Source organism: Fringilla coelebs (assembly GCF_963513975.1).
Source record: "Fringilla coelebs genome assembly, chromosome: 6".
NCBI classification, from domain to species: Eukaryota; Metazoa; Chordata; class Aves; order Passeriformes; family Fringillidae; genus Fringilla; species Fringilla coelebs.
Genome location: NC_140034.1, coordinates 57,070,677 through 57,086,216, shown reverse-complemented (window position 1 = coordinate 57,086,216; position 15,540 = coordinate 57,070,677). Strand labels below are relative to the sequence as shown.

Here is a 15,540-nt window from a genome sequence, read left to right as displayed (position 1 = left end):
ATAAATAGAATGAATTAATAGAATTAAAGAATTATGCGGTGCAAGGTCACTTTTTGGGGAATCACAGCCTCTCTGTTTTTAGGAGAAAATAATTCTGTCTACTGGAAAGAGCCATGGAAAATGCCTTTTGTGTGCCTGCTTATCACAATGTGTTAATGATCTTTATGAAAATGTATTAATGATCTTTATCACAATGTATTAATGACCCAGAGAGTTTGTCTGGACAAAAAGAGCAATGGCAGGTGTTTGTCCCATGGAATGGGGAAGAGAGAGGCTGCTCATGGGGCGCTGATGCCCAGGACAGGAGGTTGTTTGGCATGTCCTGTGTCCCAGCTCAGCATTTTTTAGGGGTTTTGTACAAGTTGGCACAGTCTTTTGGAGATGTTGTCCAATATGTCAAAGTCCTCTTTCAGACAATGTCATGGTTGTGAGAGGAAGAAAAAAGCACTTTTTGATAGATCATCCGATGGAGTGCTTGAAGTAATTAGGGGAAAATGAAGTTGTACATCTCAAGAATCAAATTACTTAAAAAAGAATATAAAGTTCTTGCCTTTAAAAAATAAAGAGGAGAGTGGAAAATACTGTAATTGTGAGCTTTTAAAAATTAGCATTATGATTTTTCAATTTATGTGTCACATTTGAGTCTCAATTTTGTGTAAGTTCTGCAATCTCATTTTGTTACACAGCAAAGGAAAAATAATCACAAAGGCTGTCAAGTGTTGTGGAGTAAACTTTATTACATGTGGAACGTAATCATTACAGGAATTCCAGATCAGCCATAGTAAAATGAAATGCTTAAAAGGTATTTATTATGAGAGGTTTTCTGTACAAAGTCTTGTGGACCAAAATTGTGAACCCCAACTCTTTGTGTCTCTCTGACTGTAGTAGAGCTAGCTGTAAAATGAAAGCTGTGAAATTTTAGTTTGTTGCTCTCTGTGTGTCATGAAAGAGCCAAATGCTTTCTAAAACCTGCAGTCACAAACTGATTATGAAATTCCCAGGGGGACTCTGATGGGACTATCATAACTTAACAATGGAATGGTGAGTCACTGCAGGAGAAATTCATGTAATAATCTTTCCCAGTATTTATAGGACCAGGAGGATAAAATGTCATTTAATTTCATTTGATTAAAAACTAGTAGGGAAGAGAGAAAGAGGGAGAAAAAAATGATGCATCTTTTATTTCAGGCATGAAATATGGCAGGAATATGTAAGAAGCATATTATGAAGCAGGATATTACAGTGATTAATTTCTAATCTGGTCAATGCTCCAAAATGGCCATGCTAATATCATAATCATTCTATTTGATAACTGAAGGTTATATTTTTTTCAGATCCTAGATGCAGAGTGTAGCTTTTGAGTGGAACCAGCTGGATTATGTGGAGGCGGATGTGGATTAAATCTGGTGCTCTCAGGTTAAAGACCATGGCTGGTGTTGCCTAAAGGTGTGGTTGGTGTGTGTTGGTTCTTTCAGAAAGGGGAATTCAGTGAGCTTGTGTTCATTCACAGCAGGGGAATGGCTTCCATGGGATCTTCACTCCCAGTGCTGTCACACCATTGGGAGTTTTTCACTGTGTCGTGGCACCACCACCCCATCCTCTCTCCTCTCTACCTCGCATTGCCAATGTTTATTTTCAGTTTATCTTCAACACCTTCTGTGTGGTTTGTTAAGAAGCTTGGTATATAAAGGGCTTGTCAAGCTTAAAGTGTATCAAATTTAAAATGAAGGAAAGCAGAAGCAGGCATCTGTGAGGAAAGGTAAGACTGTTAAACAAAATATAAGTATTCTTGAATGAGCTAGAAAAATTCATTTGGAAATAAACATCTCAGTGTTACATGTTTCTTAAAAAGCAAAGTTGTCTGGAGGTTTGGCCAAAAAGGTCCCTAATTTATTTTTTCATGTTCTGCTGTTCAAACCTGATGGAACCAAGGACTTTGTAGTAGTGGTGGTGAAAGAAGCATCAAATGTGTTCAGTACTTTGTAGAGATGAACAAAGAAGTTTGTCAGATGTTTAGAAGACAAGCAGACATGCAAGAAATAAAGGAGTAGTTAAGCATATTAGTGGGAAAAGACTATTTTCTGGAAAGTCAATTTGCTAGTGAGTTTAAGTGGAATAAAATTATTATTTCAAAGTATTTTATTTTAAAGATAGAAGTAGCTCTTCTGACACTTCCTATCTCTTCCTGCCAACACTGTAGGTCTGTTTTAGAAAAGAAAATACTGATTTTTTTTTCAAAGTTTTTATCCTAGTTTTCTAGCTATGATAAAGAACAAGAGCATTTGTTTGTTTTTTTTAAACAAAACAACCAAACCCAACCATGAAGACGTGACTCATGCTGATTAAACTTTTTTGTTGTTGTTTCCAACAAGAATTATGATGTAGTTGAGGTTGGTTTTGATTGTAATGTGTTGCTGCACAATAAGTGTAATCCTAAATGACACTTGGGACTCCTGTGATTAAGTTTTTGAGTGCATTTCTGAGTGGGTTAATCTTATGCAAAAAAAAAAAAAGGTGGTTTTAATTTTCTGTTGCTCTTCCACATATTTCTAAAGGGATTTTCTAAATGGATTTCCCTACAGAACTAGAATATAAAAGCTGGAGGTCTGTTTATTGCTTATGTACATTAGTTCTGGTAAGGATTAAGTGGAAATAACTTGAGTGGAAATCAAAGCATAACAGATACACCCTAGAAATTTTAAAAGTAATTTAGGAGGATTTGTATTTTAGATATTTAGATATTTAGGATTTTTATTTTAGTTTATTTTTAGGATTTTTATTTTGGTTTTCTAGAATTCATGTTCATTTTTGCAATTTTCTAAGCTAAATGCAGGGTGAAAAATTACATTTCTATATTAATTTTCATTGAAGGGAGATAATTAAAAAATAGCTAATTAGTCTAATAACCAGTATTGGATTTTTGTGGGTTTTGAAGAAGTAACAGTACAAGGGAAAGAAAACCAAAAGTGATTGGAGTCTTTAATAAGAAAGCTTTAATAAGAAGACTTCAGAAAGTCTTACAGGTATGTGAGAACTTCAAGAGGACATGCTTGGAGTTTTTATCATATGCAAGTGTATATTTAAAATCCAGCTAAATTCTTATGTTCAGTTGTGTTAAAGAAACAACCACATTTTTTAACTGTTTCAGTTTTGTGTTTATAAATTGGTTTCAAGGAGTATACTTTTGGTTTTGTCATGGCAGAAGATAAATCAGAATGCTTAAATAGATGGTATAGACTGGATGGAGTGTCCTCTGTAACACAGATTTGTCACATAGATACTGCTTACAAAAATTCTGGGTCAGTGCTTTATTTCTTCATTGGAGTGATGCAATTTAATATGGGGTGGTCACCCAGCTAAATTTTGTTCTCTTCATTAACATTGTAAAATATTGTAGGAAACTTTTGCTTCTAGAACATAAGTTTAGGAAGTGTGATAGCATAGCACGAAGAAATTGTGTTGAATATTTTTTGAAGGGGGGAATTTCATTTATAAGTCTTTGTTTTCTAAAAATTGTTTCTGGATAAATGTTTGGGTCTTCATTGCCTTTGAACTTCTGTTCTTATCCAATGGAGTTTGTGGTTGAGTCTTAGTTCTTTCAAGAGCTAGATTGGAAAATTTCACTTAAAAGGTGCTTTTACCCTTGGGCTCTATAATTTGTGAGAATAATTTTAGTTCATAATAATTTCTGTTGAATATGATTGTAGCTGATATGTAGTCTTCAAAACCTGTTTCACATAACAAAAAATAATCTGAGAAGTGGGGAAAGAAACCCATGCAGATATTATTATTGAAGTATATGGAGAATTTGTTTTTCAGGTCTAGCTTGAGCTTCCCCCAGTCAACAGAGGTCAGTTCAGTCAGGTGAGAGAAAAGACTTATGGCAATACCAAGGTGCAGAGTCACATTTGTACTTTGATTTAGATACAATGTCACAAAAACAATAAAAATCCTTTTCTTTCTGTGCTCCAGCATGCATTCCCTAGACTACAGGATTGTAGACAGTTACTTGGTCATTTGAAAAGAAAATATTTCCTAGGTGGAGTTGCAGTCATACAACCTCTTGCTGAGTGAAGAGCCAGTTATTCCTGTCACCAAAAATAGTTCCTGCCTTGTAATCAGTCAGGTACCAGGCAAAGGAGGAAGGGGCACGGGGCAGCTTCTGAAAACACTGCTGCTCCTTTATAGGGAAAAGAAGGCTTAACACAGCATTAACTTCCACTTACAGGTTTGGGGTTTTTTTGAGTTTTTTTGCTTTGGTGATTTTATTCATTTGTCTGTGGGTGCTTGGTTTTCTTTTTTGTTTTTAGTTTAGTTTTGTTTTGTTTTGTTTTGGTGAGAGATTATTCTGACATCATTGCAATTCTGCACAAAATACATTTCCAAAAAGGCAACGCTGTCTTTTCCTCTAGTACACGAGGGGGATTTTCAAACTGAGGTTCTACACCAACCATCAGTTTGCCAGTGCTCTGAGGTGAAAGTGTTTGTGTTTTCCCTCCCCAGCGTTTCCTGGATATGACATTTGGAGCTGGAGGTCACACAGCAGCTCTCCTGGAGAGAGCCAGAGCCATCACAGTGTACGCCCTGGACAGGGACCCCACAGCCCACAGCATAGCTCAGCAGCTGGCAGCAGCCTACCCGTAAGTTCTCTCCTCCTGGCTTACAAGCATGGCTGGGATAAGGTTGGTACTTTGGTGTTTTAGCAGTAATTTAATATATTCTTACAATTTCGGCATCTTGTTGTGGAATAGTGTTCTGTGCTTGTGTTGAACAGGAGATCCAATTCAATTTGTTCATGAGTATCTGCATGCAGCTGCTTCTTGGGGTTTTGGAGTTAAATGTGTGTTTTGTGGTTTTCATTTTAAGCAGGCATCAAGTAGATGATTTTATATTTAAAAAGGGATTTTAAAAAGATTCCTGGGTTCTGATTGCCTTGAGATGGTTCTGATTTCAAAGTGGCACAAAAACATATCTTCGTGGTATGTATTTCACAAAAATGATGGAATAATAGGTTTTTAAATAATTAGGTCATTTAAATATGGATTATGAATATTTTAATTTTAAAAACCTCAAAATAATTGTAATTCAGTATTGGGTTTGCTAAGTATTTTGCCACTGGCTTCAGAAACTACTGAACAATTTAATAAGCTACAATTTCTGTGTATAGCTTATGCTTCAATTTTCTTTTTAAATAAGAGTGCTGAATTTGCTAAATGAACAATTGCTAAGTGCAAATTTTCACATCTTTTTTAGTTATGCAAAGTTCTTGCTCCTTTATTTAATTCAGGAAAGAACCCAGTCAGAACATCAGTGCATTGGTACAAAAGTGTGCAATATATGGAGTTGAGTGTGACCTTTTCAGAAAGTGACATTTTCAGGTCTGACCAAGAAGTAAAAATATGTAGATAGAAAATTCAATAATGTGAAGTAGTCAAGACTTGAGAAATTTAGGTGAGGTGGTAAGGAGAGAATACTCACTGTCAGCTTGAAGAGATTATTTCAAAAAGAGCTTTAACATGAAGTAAAGCAAGAATTTCTAGTGAGAAGAAATCTGGAAGAGGCAGATAAAAAACCACCTTGTTCTTCAGTTGTGTTGTCCCACATAAAGAGGAGTTCTAGGGCAGCAGTAATATTTAAGCCATGCAGAAGGTGTTCCTCAGCTTTTCTAAGATAAAGGGCTAAACTGTGCATTCCTTTCAAGTGTGTTTGACAGAGAGCCAGTGGGAGAAATGCAAGCATCTGTCAGGACAGCATAGCTTATTCTCTAGCCATCCTGCTCTCTAAGACCACTTAGATCTATTTCTCTAAATTTTCAGTTCTCTTTGGGCTGAAGTGACATGCAATGTATACTTACAAATTTGTGGAATGCCTCTCCCCACTGTTATTTCTCCAGAGAATGCTCTTTTTGACAGAATGCTGTGGAGAGTATTGTCAAGGAAAGTCCATTTTCTTTTAAACTAAGCCTGCAAACATGTTCTGCCAAATGTCATGGGAGTTGTAAAGCTTTCTGTTCTTTGTGTCATGGAAAAAAAAACAGTCCTTTAGAAACATTCCCACAACGTAAACCAACAATGAACAGTCCTCTGACTCAGTAAAAGTTTATCTAAAGGTGTCCTATGCAAACCTGGGTGTGAAAAGTTCATTTTCCAGATAGATGAGGAGATTTGACGAGTGTTGGGTGCTCTTCTGACAATAATTGACACCAGTAATTTTCTGCTTGCTTAGAGAAGATGAAGTTTGTAAAGCAGATGATGTAGCTTATGATGGTTTAATGGACAAAGGTTTAATGGACAAGGTTTAATGGTCTCGGTCTTATTTTTGATGCTGGTGTCTACCTTAGTGGATGGAAGTTATCCTTAGAATAAAGTGAATCCTAAAATAACATGGTGTTGTTGGTGAAAAGTCTTAATCATTGGAAGATGACTACACGTCACCTGGTTATGTATTGTGGGATGCAGAGACATATTCTTGTTTGCTCTGGTGTTTTTCCCTCATTTTCTGTCCTTCCTATTAGAAAGAACAGGTGAGTCCTTCTTCAGAAGGTAAATACTATCTTTTCTTATAATAGTTTGTGTTAAAATTTGTGGCAAAAGAATGCTCTGTATGTGCTAACTATAAATCTGCTTTCCCTGGGAAGTTAGTTGCATAAACCATTGTCAAATTAAGAGGAGAAAGGAGGTATAAGCATGTAATTTATAAATAGGTAAAGCTAGAAATTAATTGAGTATAAGGGATTTATTTCTGACATATGGAGCTTTTATAAATGGATTTTTTTCAGTATTTGTTAAAAGATAGTTGGTCTGCCATTTTGGGATTTTATTGTCTATTTTCTGCACTGTGTTAGAAACAAACCTTGCATCAGTTCAATTCAAGTCCGTATGGGCATCAAAAGCTTGGGGAGTTCATCCAGGTGACATCTGTATCTGGTCAGGTCTGTTCTCAGGTGAAATAGCAGCCTGGCTCACCAGGGAGCCACAGAAATAGTTGTGCTGCCTTAGAAATGGCAGTGGCAGCGTGCAGCTGCAGTCTGAGAGAAATGTGGGGCTGTCCCTCTGTGAGAGGCACTGCCCTGCGTGTACCTCACTGAAAAACTGCAACACAGGGCTAGAAACATCCTCCCCTTTCCCTGCTCCAGGCTTTTCTCCACCTCCTCTCTTTGGCACTCCTGTTCAGGGAGAGGTTATTTGACTTGCTCGAGTGGCTCCTGTGCTTTGGAGGTGACAGCACCAAGCTGGGGAAGAGACTGTTGTGTACCCATCACCAGTAAAATCTGATTCCCACCAGCTGAAACTGTGAATGCAACGGGCAAACTGCAAGTCACGCTTCAACTGAGCTTTCCCTTGCCATTTTTTCCCTGCTTAAACCAGAATGCTGCGCGTGTTATTGGTTATTCTGGTTAGAGGGCAATGATCTCCGTGAAATCGTATCGTTCCCGTCGTTGGTCACTGTGTGGCCCTAAACCCAAACACAAACAGTGCCACCTGGACATGAGGAAGAACTTCTGCACCCTGGGGGTGCACACCTGCTGCAGGTGACCCTCTCTTGGGAGGGCAGTCGGACTGGGGGGTCTCCAGAGGTGCCTCCAACCTCGGCGTTTATTTCTGTGATTCTGTGGAACACGCCTAAAGGTACTGTGGCAAGAGCAGGATAAATATGGCTAAATTAAGGGTTTTTTCTACAGTCAGAACTCATAAATGAAATCTTCCATATATTTAACTGAAAGACAGCTGGAGTCATAAGTCGCTGGAGGAGAAAACTGAGGAAAAATACATTTGATGTTTGCGCTTTATATGTGCCTCTGTTTTTTGATGGCGGTTTTGTCAGAGCTGAAATCTGAAGAGGGCAGAGGAATTCCAGCTGCAGCTCTCGCATTCATTTGGTGCTGCTGCTTATTATTTTTATTTTTTTAAAACAAGTAGTGCTGCTTTAATAAGGCAAAAATGGGTCAGGGTCTGTTAGATATTCAGTGTGTGGGTGGGAATCCTTTGACGTGCTTTCTGGGGAAGCCACCAACTTGGGAATTGCTGCTGAGGATGCAGGAGAAGAAGATAAAACTCAGGCAGTAGCACCAGATATTGCAAATAAACCCTTTCGTGCCCACTGAAAGCAAGAGGCTGGAGAGATGGCTGAAAACTGGCAATTAACCAACAGCATGGAAAAATTTTAAGTATGAGAAACTCGTGCAGAGGGAAAAAATGTGTGCTTTGTAATTCTCTGAGCAGAATGAGAAATTGTACCCCAAAAGTATGGATAAATAGTATAGAATTCCTCATACCATTTAAATGCCATTTTAAGGTAAAGTGATTTTTAGTGTGAGGGTGCTTGTGGATTTTGCTTTCAGAATTACACAAAGTTTGCAGAAAAAACGTGGTAGATCAGCTGTGCATTGTATGCTCTGGGGAAAATAGATTTTTTTTTCCCCCAGTTGTAGAAAAAACAGCTCTTTTTTTCAATTTTGGTAAGTTTTTTTAATGTGCTTATGAGTCGTAGCTGAGTATTACATATTGGTGCTTTTCCTGCTATGTATTATTTTTATTTAGCTTTTAACTGTAGTTGTGTAAGGAATACAACTAATTGCAATCAAGGCATATTCATTATAATGGTGCCTTGACTGATAAGTATACATCAATAGTTAGTTATAGGGTTATTTCTTTCTAAAGAATTCCCCATGTATGTCAACATCTGGCTGTGTCCCAAACGCAGGCAACAAAGAGAAGTGAGTTACCTTAAATATGAAGTGGAAAAAGTCAATTGAGGGTATTAAAAAGACCCTCAAATGCCATTAACATTAAAATATTACTTTACTGGCTCTTATTTTGTTTCCCAAAACATTTGAGTAGAAAAGCCAGACATATTTCTGTACCATACCATGATGTCATTTTGATCTGAGTGCTCTCGAATAAGCTGCTTAATCATATTATTTTGGTAGGAAAATCTTAGAAGAGATAGGTTTTGCATTAAGTGAGATTGAGTTTTGTGGATAACTGGCGTTCATCAGTTTTGGTTTAGTTCCTCTTACAATATATCCTAGTTCCAGCCAGATTAAATTTGGCAGCAGCCAGGAGGGGCATGGCCAGGACCTGGATGTCATTCCCCACCACCCCACATCCTGGGCAGGGGATGGGGAGGGAAGGGGTCACACATGCCTGTGTGTGAGTTGTTCGCCTCTCCTGTACACCCTGTCACTGGGGTTGCTGCCAGTGCTGCCCATTTTCTTATTTCATTTGCTGCTTCCAGTAAATTGTTCTCACCCCAGCCTGTGATCTTCATCTGCTGTGCCTCCAGTTCTCCTTTCCATCCTGCTGCAGGGGGAGGGGGAGGCAGTGATGCCTTGTGCAGGCTGCCCTGGAGCAGAGGCTGGAACAGAGCTAAAGAATAAAGCAGGGATTTATTCCCAGGATCTCCTCCATGGACCCACCTTGGGCAGCACCAGAGCCCAGCCAGGGCTGCACCCAAGATGACCCAAAATGGCCCCAAAATGCACGAGCGCTCCCGGGCTCTCTCCCTGGGATCAGCTCTGCTCCATTTGCACCTTGCAGTTCATTGTCCCATCCCAGCTTTAGCCCAGGCAGTCCCACCCTGCTTGTTTTTCTCTCTGCAGCCCACGGGGTTTGTGCTCTGGGGCTGACATTGGCATCATTTGTCCTTGGTGCCCAGCTGGAGCAGGAATTGTTTTGTCTCCCTGCTCTGTGCACAGAGCTCACCATCCCCTCGTGTGAAGCCCAGACCCACACACCAAAGCAGCACAGAGTGTGAAACAGAGAAAAGCTGAACCCTGAGGCATCAGCAGAAGGGGAAGTCAGCCAGCAGGGCATGGTTGGGAGCACCAAACCGGGGAGTGCCATTCCCAAACTGTGCCACTATCCCAAAACCACTCCCGCAGGAAGAGAGCTCAGGATGTTGTCTAGGGCAGCCTCACACTTCAGCCCCATCAGTGTGATCCATCTGCTCATGGATCTGCATGATCCTGGAGAGCTTCAGACATCCTCCAGCAGTGGAGGGACAGGTTAGGCAGCTCCATTCCTTTCTGGCTGGAGAGGCTGCACCTTTTAGAGCACAGGTGTGGGTCAGGAAACAAAGAAACACTCACTAGGATGGGAGTTGGTTTTCTTCCATCACAGCTGGTGTTTCTAGGATTACTCTGAAATGCTAACTCCTTACACATGGGTATTTTGTTTGTTGGGTTTTTTTCTTTTATTTTTGTTGAGCTTAGGATTGAAGGTATTTGAGATGATAGTGTGTGTTTAGATTTAGGCGTTTATTTTTATTTTATTAGTGTTATAGTTTTACAGCAGTGAGTTCTGCAGGGTTTTTTATTTTTAAGGTATAAAAGGATCAATTACTTTTTGTTACAATGCTTTTTAAGGTTAAATTTTTTAATTAAGAAATGAGATTTATTTTTTTTAACTTAACTAGTGATTATTTGAAGTCCACAATGCAGACTTTTTAAATTATAAAATATTATTTCAACTTAGGAAGAAGAAGGAGGAAAAAAGTAAAGAAGAATAATTTGTTTCTGTTTCAAAACCTCTATTTTGCTTCATATTTATTACTATATTCTAAAACCCTAAACTTTAAGTGTTTTATTTTGTGTTTTATCCACTTCTAACCAACTACACACCCGTAATCCTACTGCCACTAATCAACTTTGGAAACCTCCTTTATAGCTTTAGGTCAAACGCAGTGTCCTCCTGTGAGTTTGTGCCTCTCAGCACAGAAAGCTCAGAATTCTCAGTATTTAGGGTTCTAACACTTACAGAATGAGAGAACCATCATGTAAGTTGATAGAGAGTGTACTATTCACACTCTCTGAACAGAGAGAGACATAATTCTCTCTCCCAGGATTTTTCCTGGGGAAGGCAATGAAAATGGGAACTTTTTCCACCTTTTTTTTTTTCCTTCCAGGAGACTTTATTAAAATATGTATTATAGATATAAAAATATTATCTATCTATCTATCTATCTATCTATCTATCTATCTATCTATATATATAAAAAGCATATAATATTTTAATATAATACCTAATATATTAATGTATAATATAATATTATATATTTAAAAATATATATTATATACAATTGCTTTATTAAATTATATTGCACTAATACTATATTAAATTACATACATAATATGTATATTTAAATACATATTAAATTACATACTAATACCTAATATATTAATGTATAATATAATATTATATATTTTAAAATATGTATTATATGCAATTGCTTTATTAAATTATATTACACTAATACTATATTAAATTACATACTAAAGAGATACTATACTGAAAGAGATACTAAAAAAACCCTGTGACTGTCTGAGACAGCCCAGGACACAGCTTTGACCCAGCTGGCCAAGGAACCCAGACAACCCTGAGCAGAACCCAGCTGACAAATCCCTCTGGGTGCACAATCCCCGTAACACATTCCACATGTGCCAAACAGCAGGAGCAGGGGATAGAGATGAGGATTGTTCTCTTCTCTCTGTGCTCCTCCAGGGGAAGTCCTTGGGAAGTTTTTCCTGCTGCTCTCTCTGAGGAGAGCTGTGGCCACCAGAGAGGGGTAAGAAGCCTCTGAAATAATTTCAAGCAAGTGCAAACCCCTCTGTGTCTCGGTTAAGGAGCTGGAGCTAAATGTGGGTGATTTGAGTTCCTTTTTCATGCAAATGTCCAGATCCCTAATTTATTTTTAAGGACCTGTTAGCTCAGCTTGATGGGATGCAATATCAAGTGTTACTTTAATCAGTGGTAATTTCAGACATGCTCATGATATTCTCCTTCTTTAAGTCGTCTGTATCAGTGTGGTATGAGAGTCAGGAAATCTTTAAAGTTTACTGCTACGCCTTTTAAACTAAGAGTGTTTCTAACAACAGTTCTTTGAGGCCTAATTTGGGTTGTAGATTTTTTTTCTAAAAGGAAAATGTATTTTCGATACCCATTAAGTAAATAGTTACCATACTGAAATAATCTTTGAGCTTTTTTGAGCTGTAAAGGAGACATCAGCTTTTTCTGTCAGCCAGTTTTCCTTCTACTTGGTTTTGATGATAAAGTTTCTTATGATTGGATGACTTAAGGACTTTCATATTGCTTTTGTAACCATCTCCTTACTAAAATGCTTGTAAATGAGATGAACTTAAATTCTAATTACTAACACTTTATAATGTATGTTTCAAAAATATGTAGAAGTGTCTTATAAATATCTGAAGCATCTTTTTCCAGATGAACACTTGAGTTCTGGGTATATTTTCATTACAGTAACCAGGGTTTACAGTTTGATTTTTATGAAAATAATCTTTGTTTCATAAAGGACACTGACACAGTACTGCTTTCACATTTTCAAAAATTCAGTTTTTCATAATAGCAAAACTCTTCCTGATGGGAAGGCAGAGAGGAAGGTAATAATTTCCAATCAGAAGGGTTTTGTACCTGGTGGCTGGTTGTCTACAGATCTTTTTGTCTTGATAAGAAGATACTATTTTCATATTCCTTAGCAATTTTGTACCAGGCTGCATATTTAGCTTATTTTTGCTCACACTGACAATAGGAGGCATTAAGGCACTCTGCACAGATCAAGAGGACATAAACTGATTTAAAATACTCCTCCTTGTATCAAACAATACAGACAAAAGTTGGTTTCATCTGTAGATTGATGATAATCACTGGGGATAGAAGACAGCAGCAGTTTCCTGTGAAGGTGGAAATTATATAAATATGTGGACAAAAAGATGCTTGTCACTTACTGAGAGAAGATCAAGACATGCTGGTATTTAAGATAAACATATGATTTACTAAGTGGCTAAATTAACCCCCCCAAAAAAGCTGATAGTCTCTGAGTCATAATCTTATTTCTTCTACTTTGATAAAAAGGAAAACAAGTAACTAAATGAAAATATTTGTAAACAGATTTTTGTATCAGAACTGAGCTTCCCACTTAACTATGAAATATAAAAATGTACAGAGAAATTCAGATTATTTTTCTGATTGAGTCATTGGGTTTCAGATACTATTATTCTTAGATGCAGTAGGATCATGCATTAGGTGACACAGACCATAAAAATGAATTACTTTGACTACATAATTCTGGTTTTTCCTTGTCATGATAATAAACATAATTTGCATTTTAATTTGATTTTAGTCTTCGTGACTCAGCTGTGCCAAGTATTGTACAGAATATTGAAAGGGCTGAAAGTAAAATCAGGCAGTTAATTGCTGCTTTGTATTTGGATGCCTGAAAAATACATCAGCTTAGCTTGATCAAGAAGCGAAGATTTTGGTAGAGAGATTTCAGAGAAATTCTGCGTGAAATTCAAAAGAAATTCTGCGTGAAATTCAAAGGAAATTCTGTGTTAAATTCAATAAATTTCAGTGTAAAATTCAAAAATCAGTAATTTGGAATGGAACTTGCCTATGGCCTTGCCACCACTGAATGGTGCAAGTGTTTGAGACCAGTACTGACTGAGTGGCCTTGACACACAGAGATTTACAGGGAATAATAGAGGTGTCATATCTCACCAGCACAAACAGTCTGTGGTGTTGGTGCTCTTTATACTGTCAGTCTCACTCACTGTGGTCACAAGAAGTTAGAGGCTGCTGCAATTTAAATATTTAAAATCTCCTTCACCTGAGTATTAGGATAAGTTTTGGTTCCTTGCACTACAGTCTGGACTGAGGTTGGAGTGATGTGTGACTTCCAGCACGTGAGCAGTCTGATTTCAGGGGGATGTTAGCACCCAGTGAGTACAATATTAAAATTAAATACCTTCTGGCTTATAGTAGTGTTTAAGCCAAAAGCTGGTGGTTCGTGAAATTATGCTGGTACATTTTGGTGTTCTAAAAATAAAGAAGTAAAATTAATTTTCTATAGGTAAGTAAAAATTACGTGTCAGGGCAGATGTGAATGTGTAGTTTGTTACTTTTCCAAACAGCAGGACCAAAAATGTGTGAATATTGAATGTTGTGTGAACATTTTGAATAATCAGTAGTGTCACTTTGTTGAATTTCACCCAGAGTGAGCTGACCATCTTGGACACTGCTCTGAGAGTATAAAGGGCAACTTCTTACTTCAAGCTAACAAAATTTTGGGTATGTAAGGTGAAATTTTCTTATGCAGAAATGTATGTCCTTCAGGTTAATCTGTGTCAATACCAGCAGCTAAGGAAAGGCTGAATACAAAGGTTAATGCTAGTGTGGTAATGAGGGGGAAATTATTATCATGGTAATTATCATGGTAGTGAGGGGGAACCCCACAAATAGGTTTACTTTTACAGTGTGCTTAAGGTAGGATATATGTGGTTGTGGTTTTGTGGCTGTGGTTCAAATCATCTTATTTCTGCCTGTTTGGGAAGCACACTGTGCCATGAAAAATATGTAGATTTCCCAAAATAAAATGCATAATCAAAATAGTTTTCTCTTTTGCCTTCAAAATAACCCATTGGGGTTATTTTCAAATCGATTTCAAATAGACTTTAAAAATTTTCAAATAGATTGAAAATAAGATTAAAATAAGATTAAAATGGACTAAACTTTCAAGTAGGTTGACAATAATACTAGCTAAAATTACTAGTAATAATGAGAAGATACATGACCTGTCATAAAAGCATGCTTTGAGCTGGTTGTAATATTTGCTGTATAGAACAAAGTGGATGAGACCTCTTGAGTTATTCTTGTGACAGAAGATTGCACAGAATCACAGAGTAGGTCAGGTTGGAAGGCACCACAGCAGGTTTTGTCCATCCTCCCTGCTCAAGCAGGGTCATTGCAGAGCACACTGAGAACATCTGGGGTTGTGCCCAGATGTTCTCAAATATTTCCAAACATTTCTCAGATTTTTCTGGAGGAGAATCCACCCCTCTCTGGACAGTCTGTTCCAGGTCATGGCCACCTGCCCAGGAAAGAAGTTCTTATTGATATTCTGGTGGAACTTGCTGTGCATCAGTTTCTGCCCATGGCTCTGTCTCCTGCTGCTCCCCATCACGGAGCAGAGCCTGGTCCATGCCCTGTCCCCTCCCTGCACACACTGGCAGGGTCCTCCCCTCTCAGCAGCCATCCCTTCTGGGGCTGGGCAGGTCCCCAGCTCCCTCAGTCCATCCTCACAAGAGATGCTCCATCCCTTCATCATCTTTCTGACCCTCCCCTGGCTCTGCTCCAGGAGCTTTGTGTCTGCTGTGCTGAGTAGCCCAGAACAGGACACAGCGCTCCAGATGTGTCCCAGCAGGGCTGAGCAGAGGGGCAGGATCACCCCCCTGACCTGCTGGCAGCGTTCTCTCCCTAATGCACCCCAGGACCCCCCTGGCCTCACTGCCCACAGGGCAGCTGCTGCCCCGTGGACAATTTGTCATCCACCAGGACCCCCTGCTCCTTTTCCACAGAGCTGCTTCCCAGCAGGTCAGCCTGTGCTGGTGCACGGGCTTGCTCCTCCCCAGGTGCAGGAGCCTGCATTTCCCTCTGTTGAACTGACACAGTTCCTCTCTGTCCATCTCTCCAGCCTGTCGAGGTCCCTCTGAAGGGATGCACAGCACTCTGGGGCCATTTCTCCCAT

At 38.6% G+C, this 15,540-nt stretch overlaps 1 protein-coding gene across 1 annotated transcript in view; it reads left to right on the top strand.

Moving 5' to 3' along the window:
- Positions 1-15,540, top strand: part of METTL15 (methyltransferase 15, mitochondrial 12S rRNA N4-cytidine) — a 79,729-nt gene that overhangs the window by 26,581 nt on the left and 37,608 nt on the right. The window contains exon 2 of the mRNA XM_084207331.1: positions 4,504-4,640. Within this exon, the coding sequence (XP_084063457.1) occupies positions 4,504-4,640 (137 nt within the window). The remainder of the gene's footprint in view (positions 1-4,503; positions 4,641-15,540) is intronic.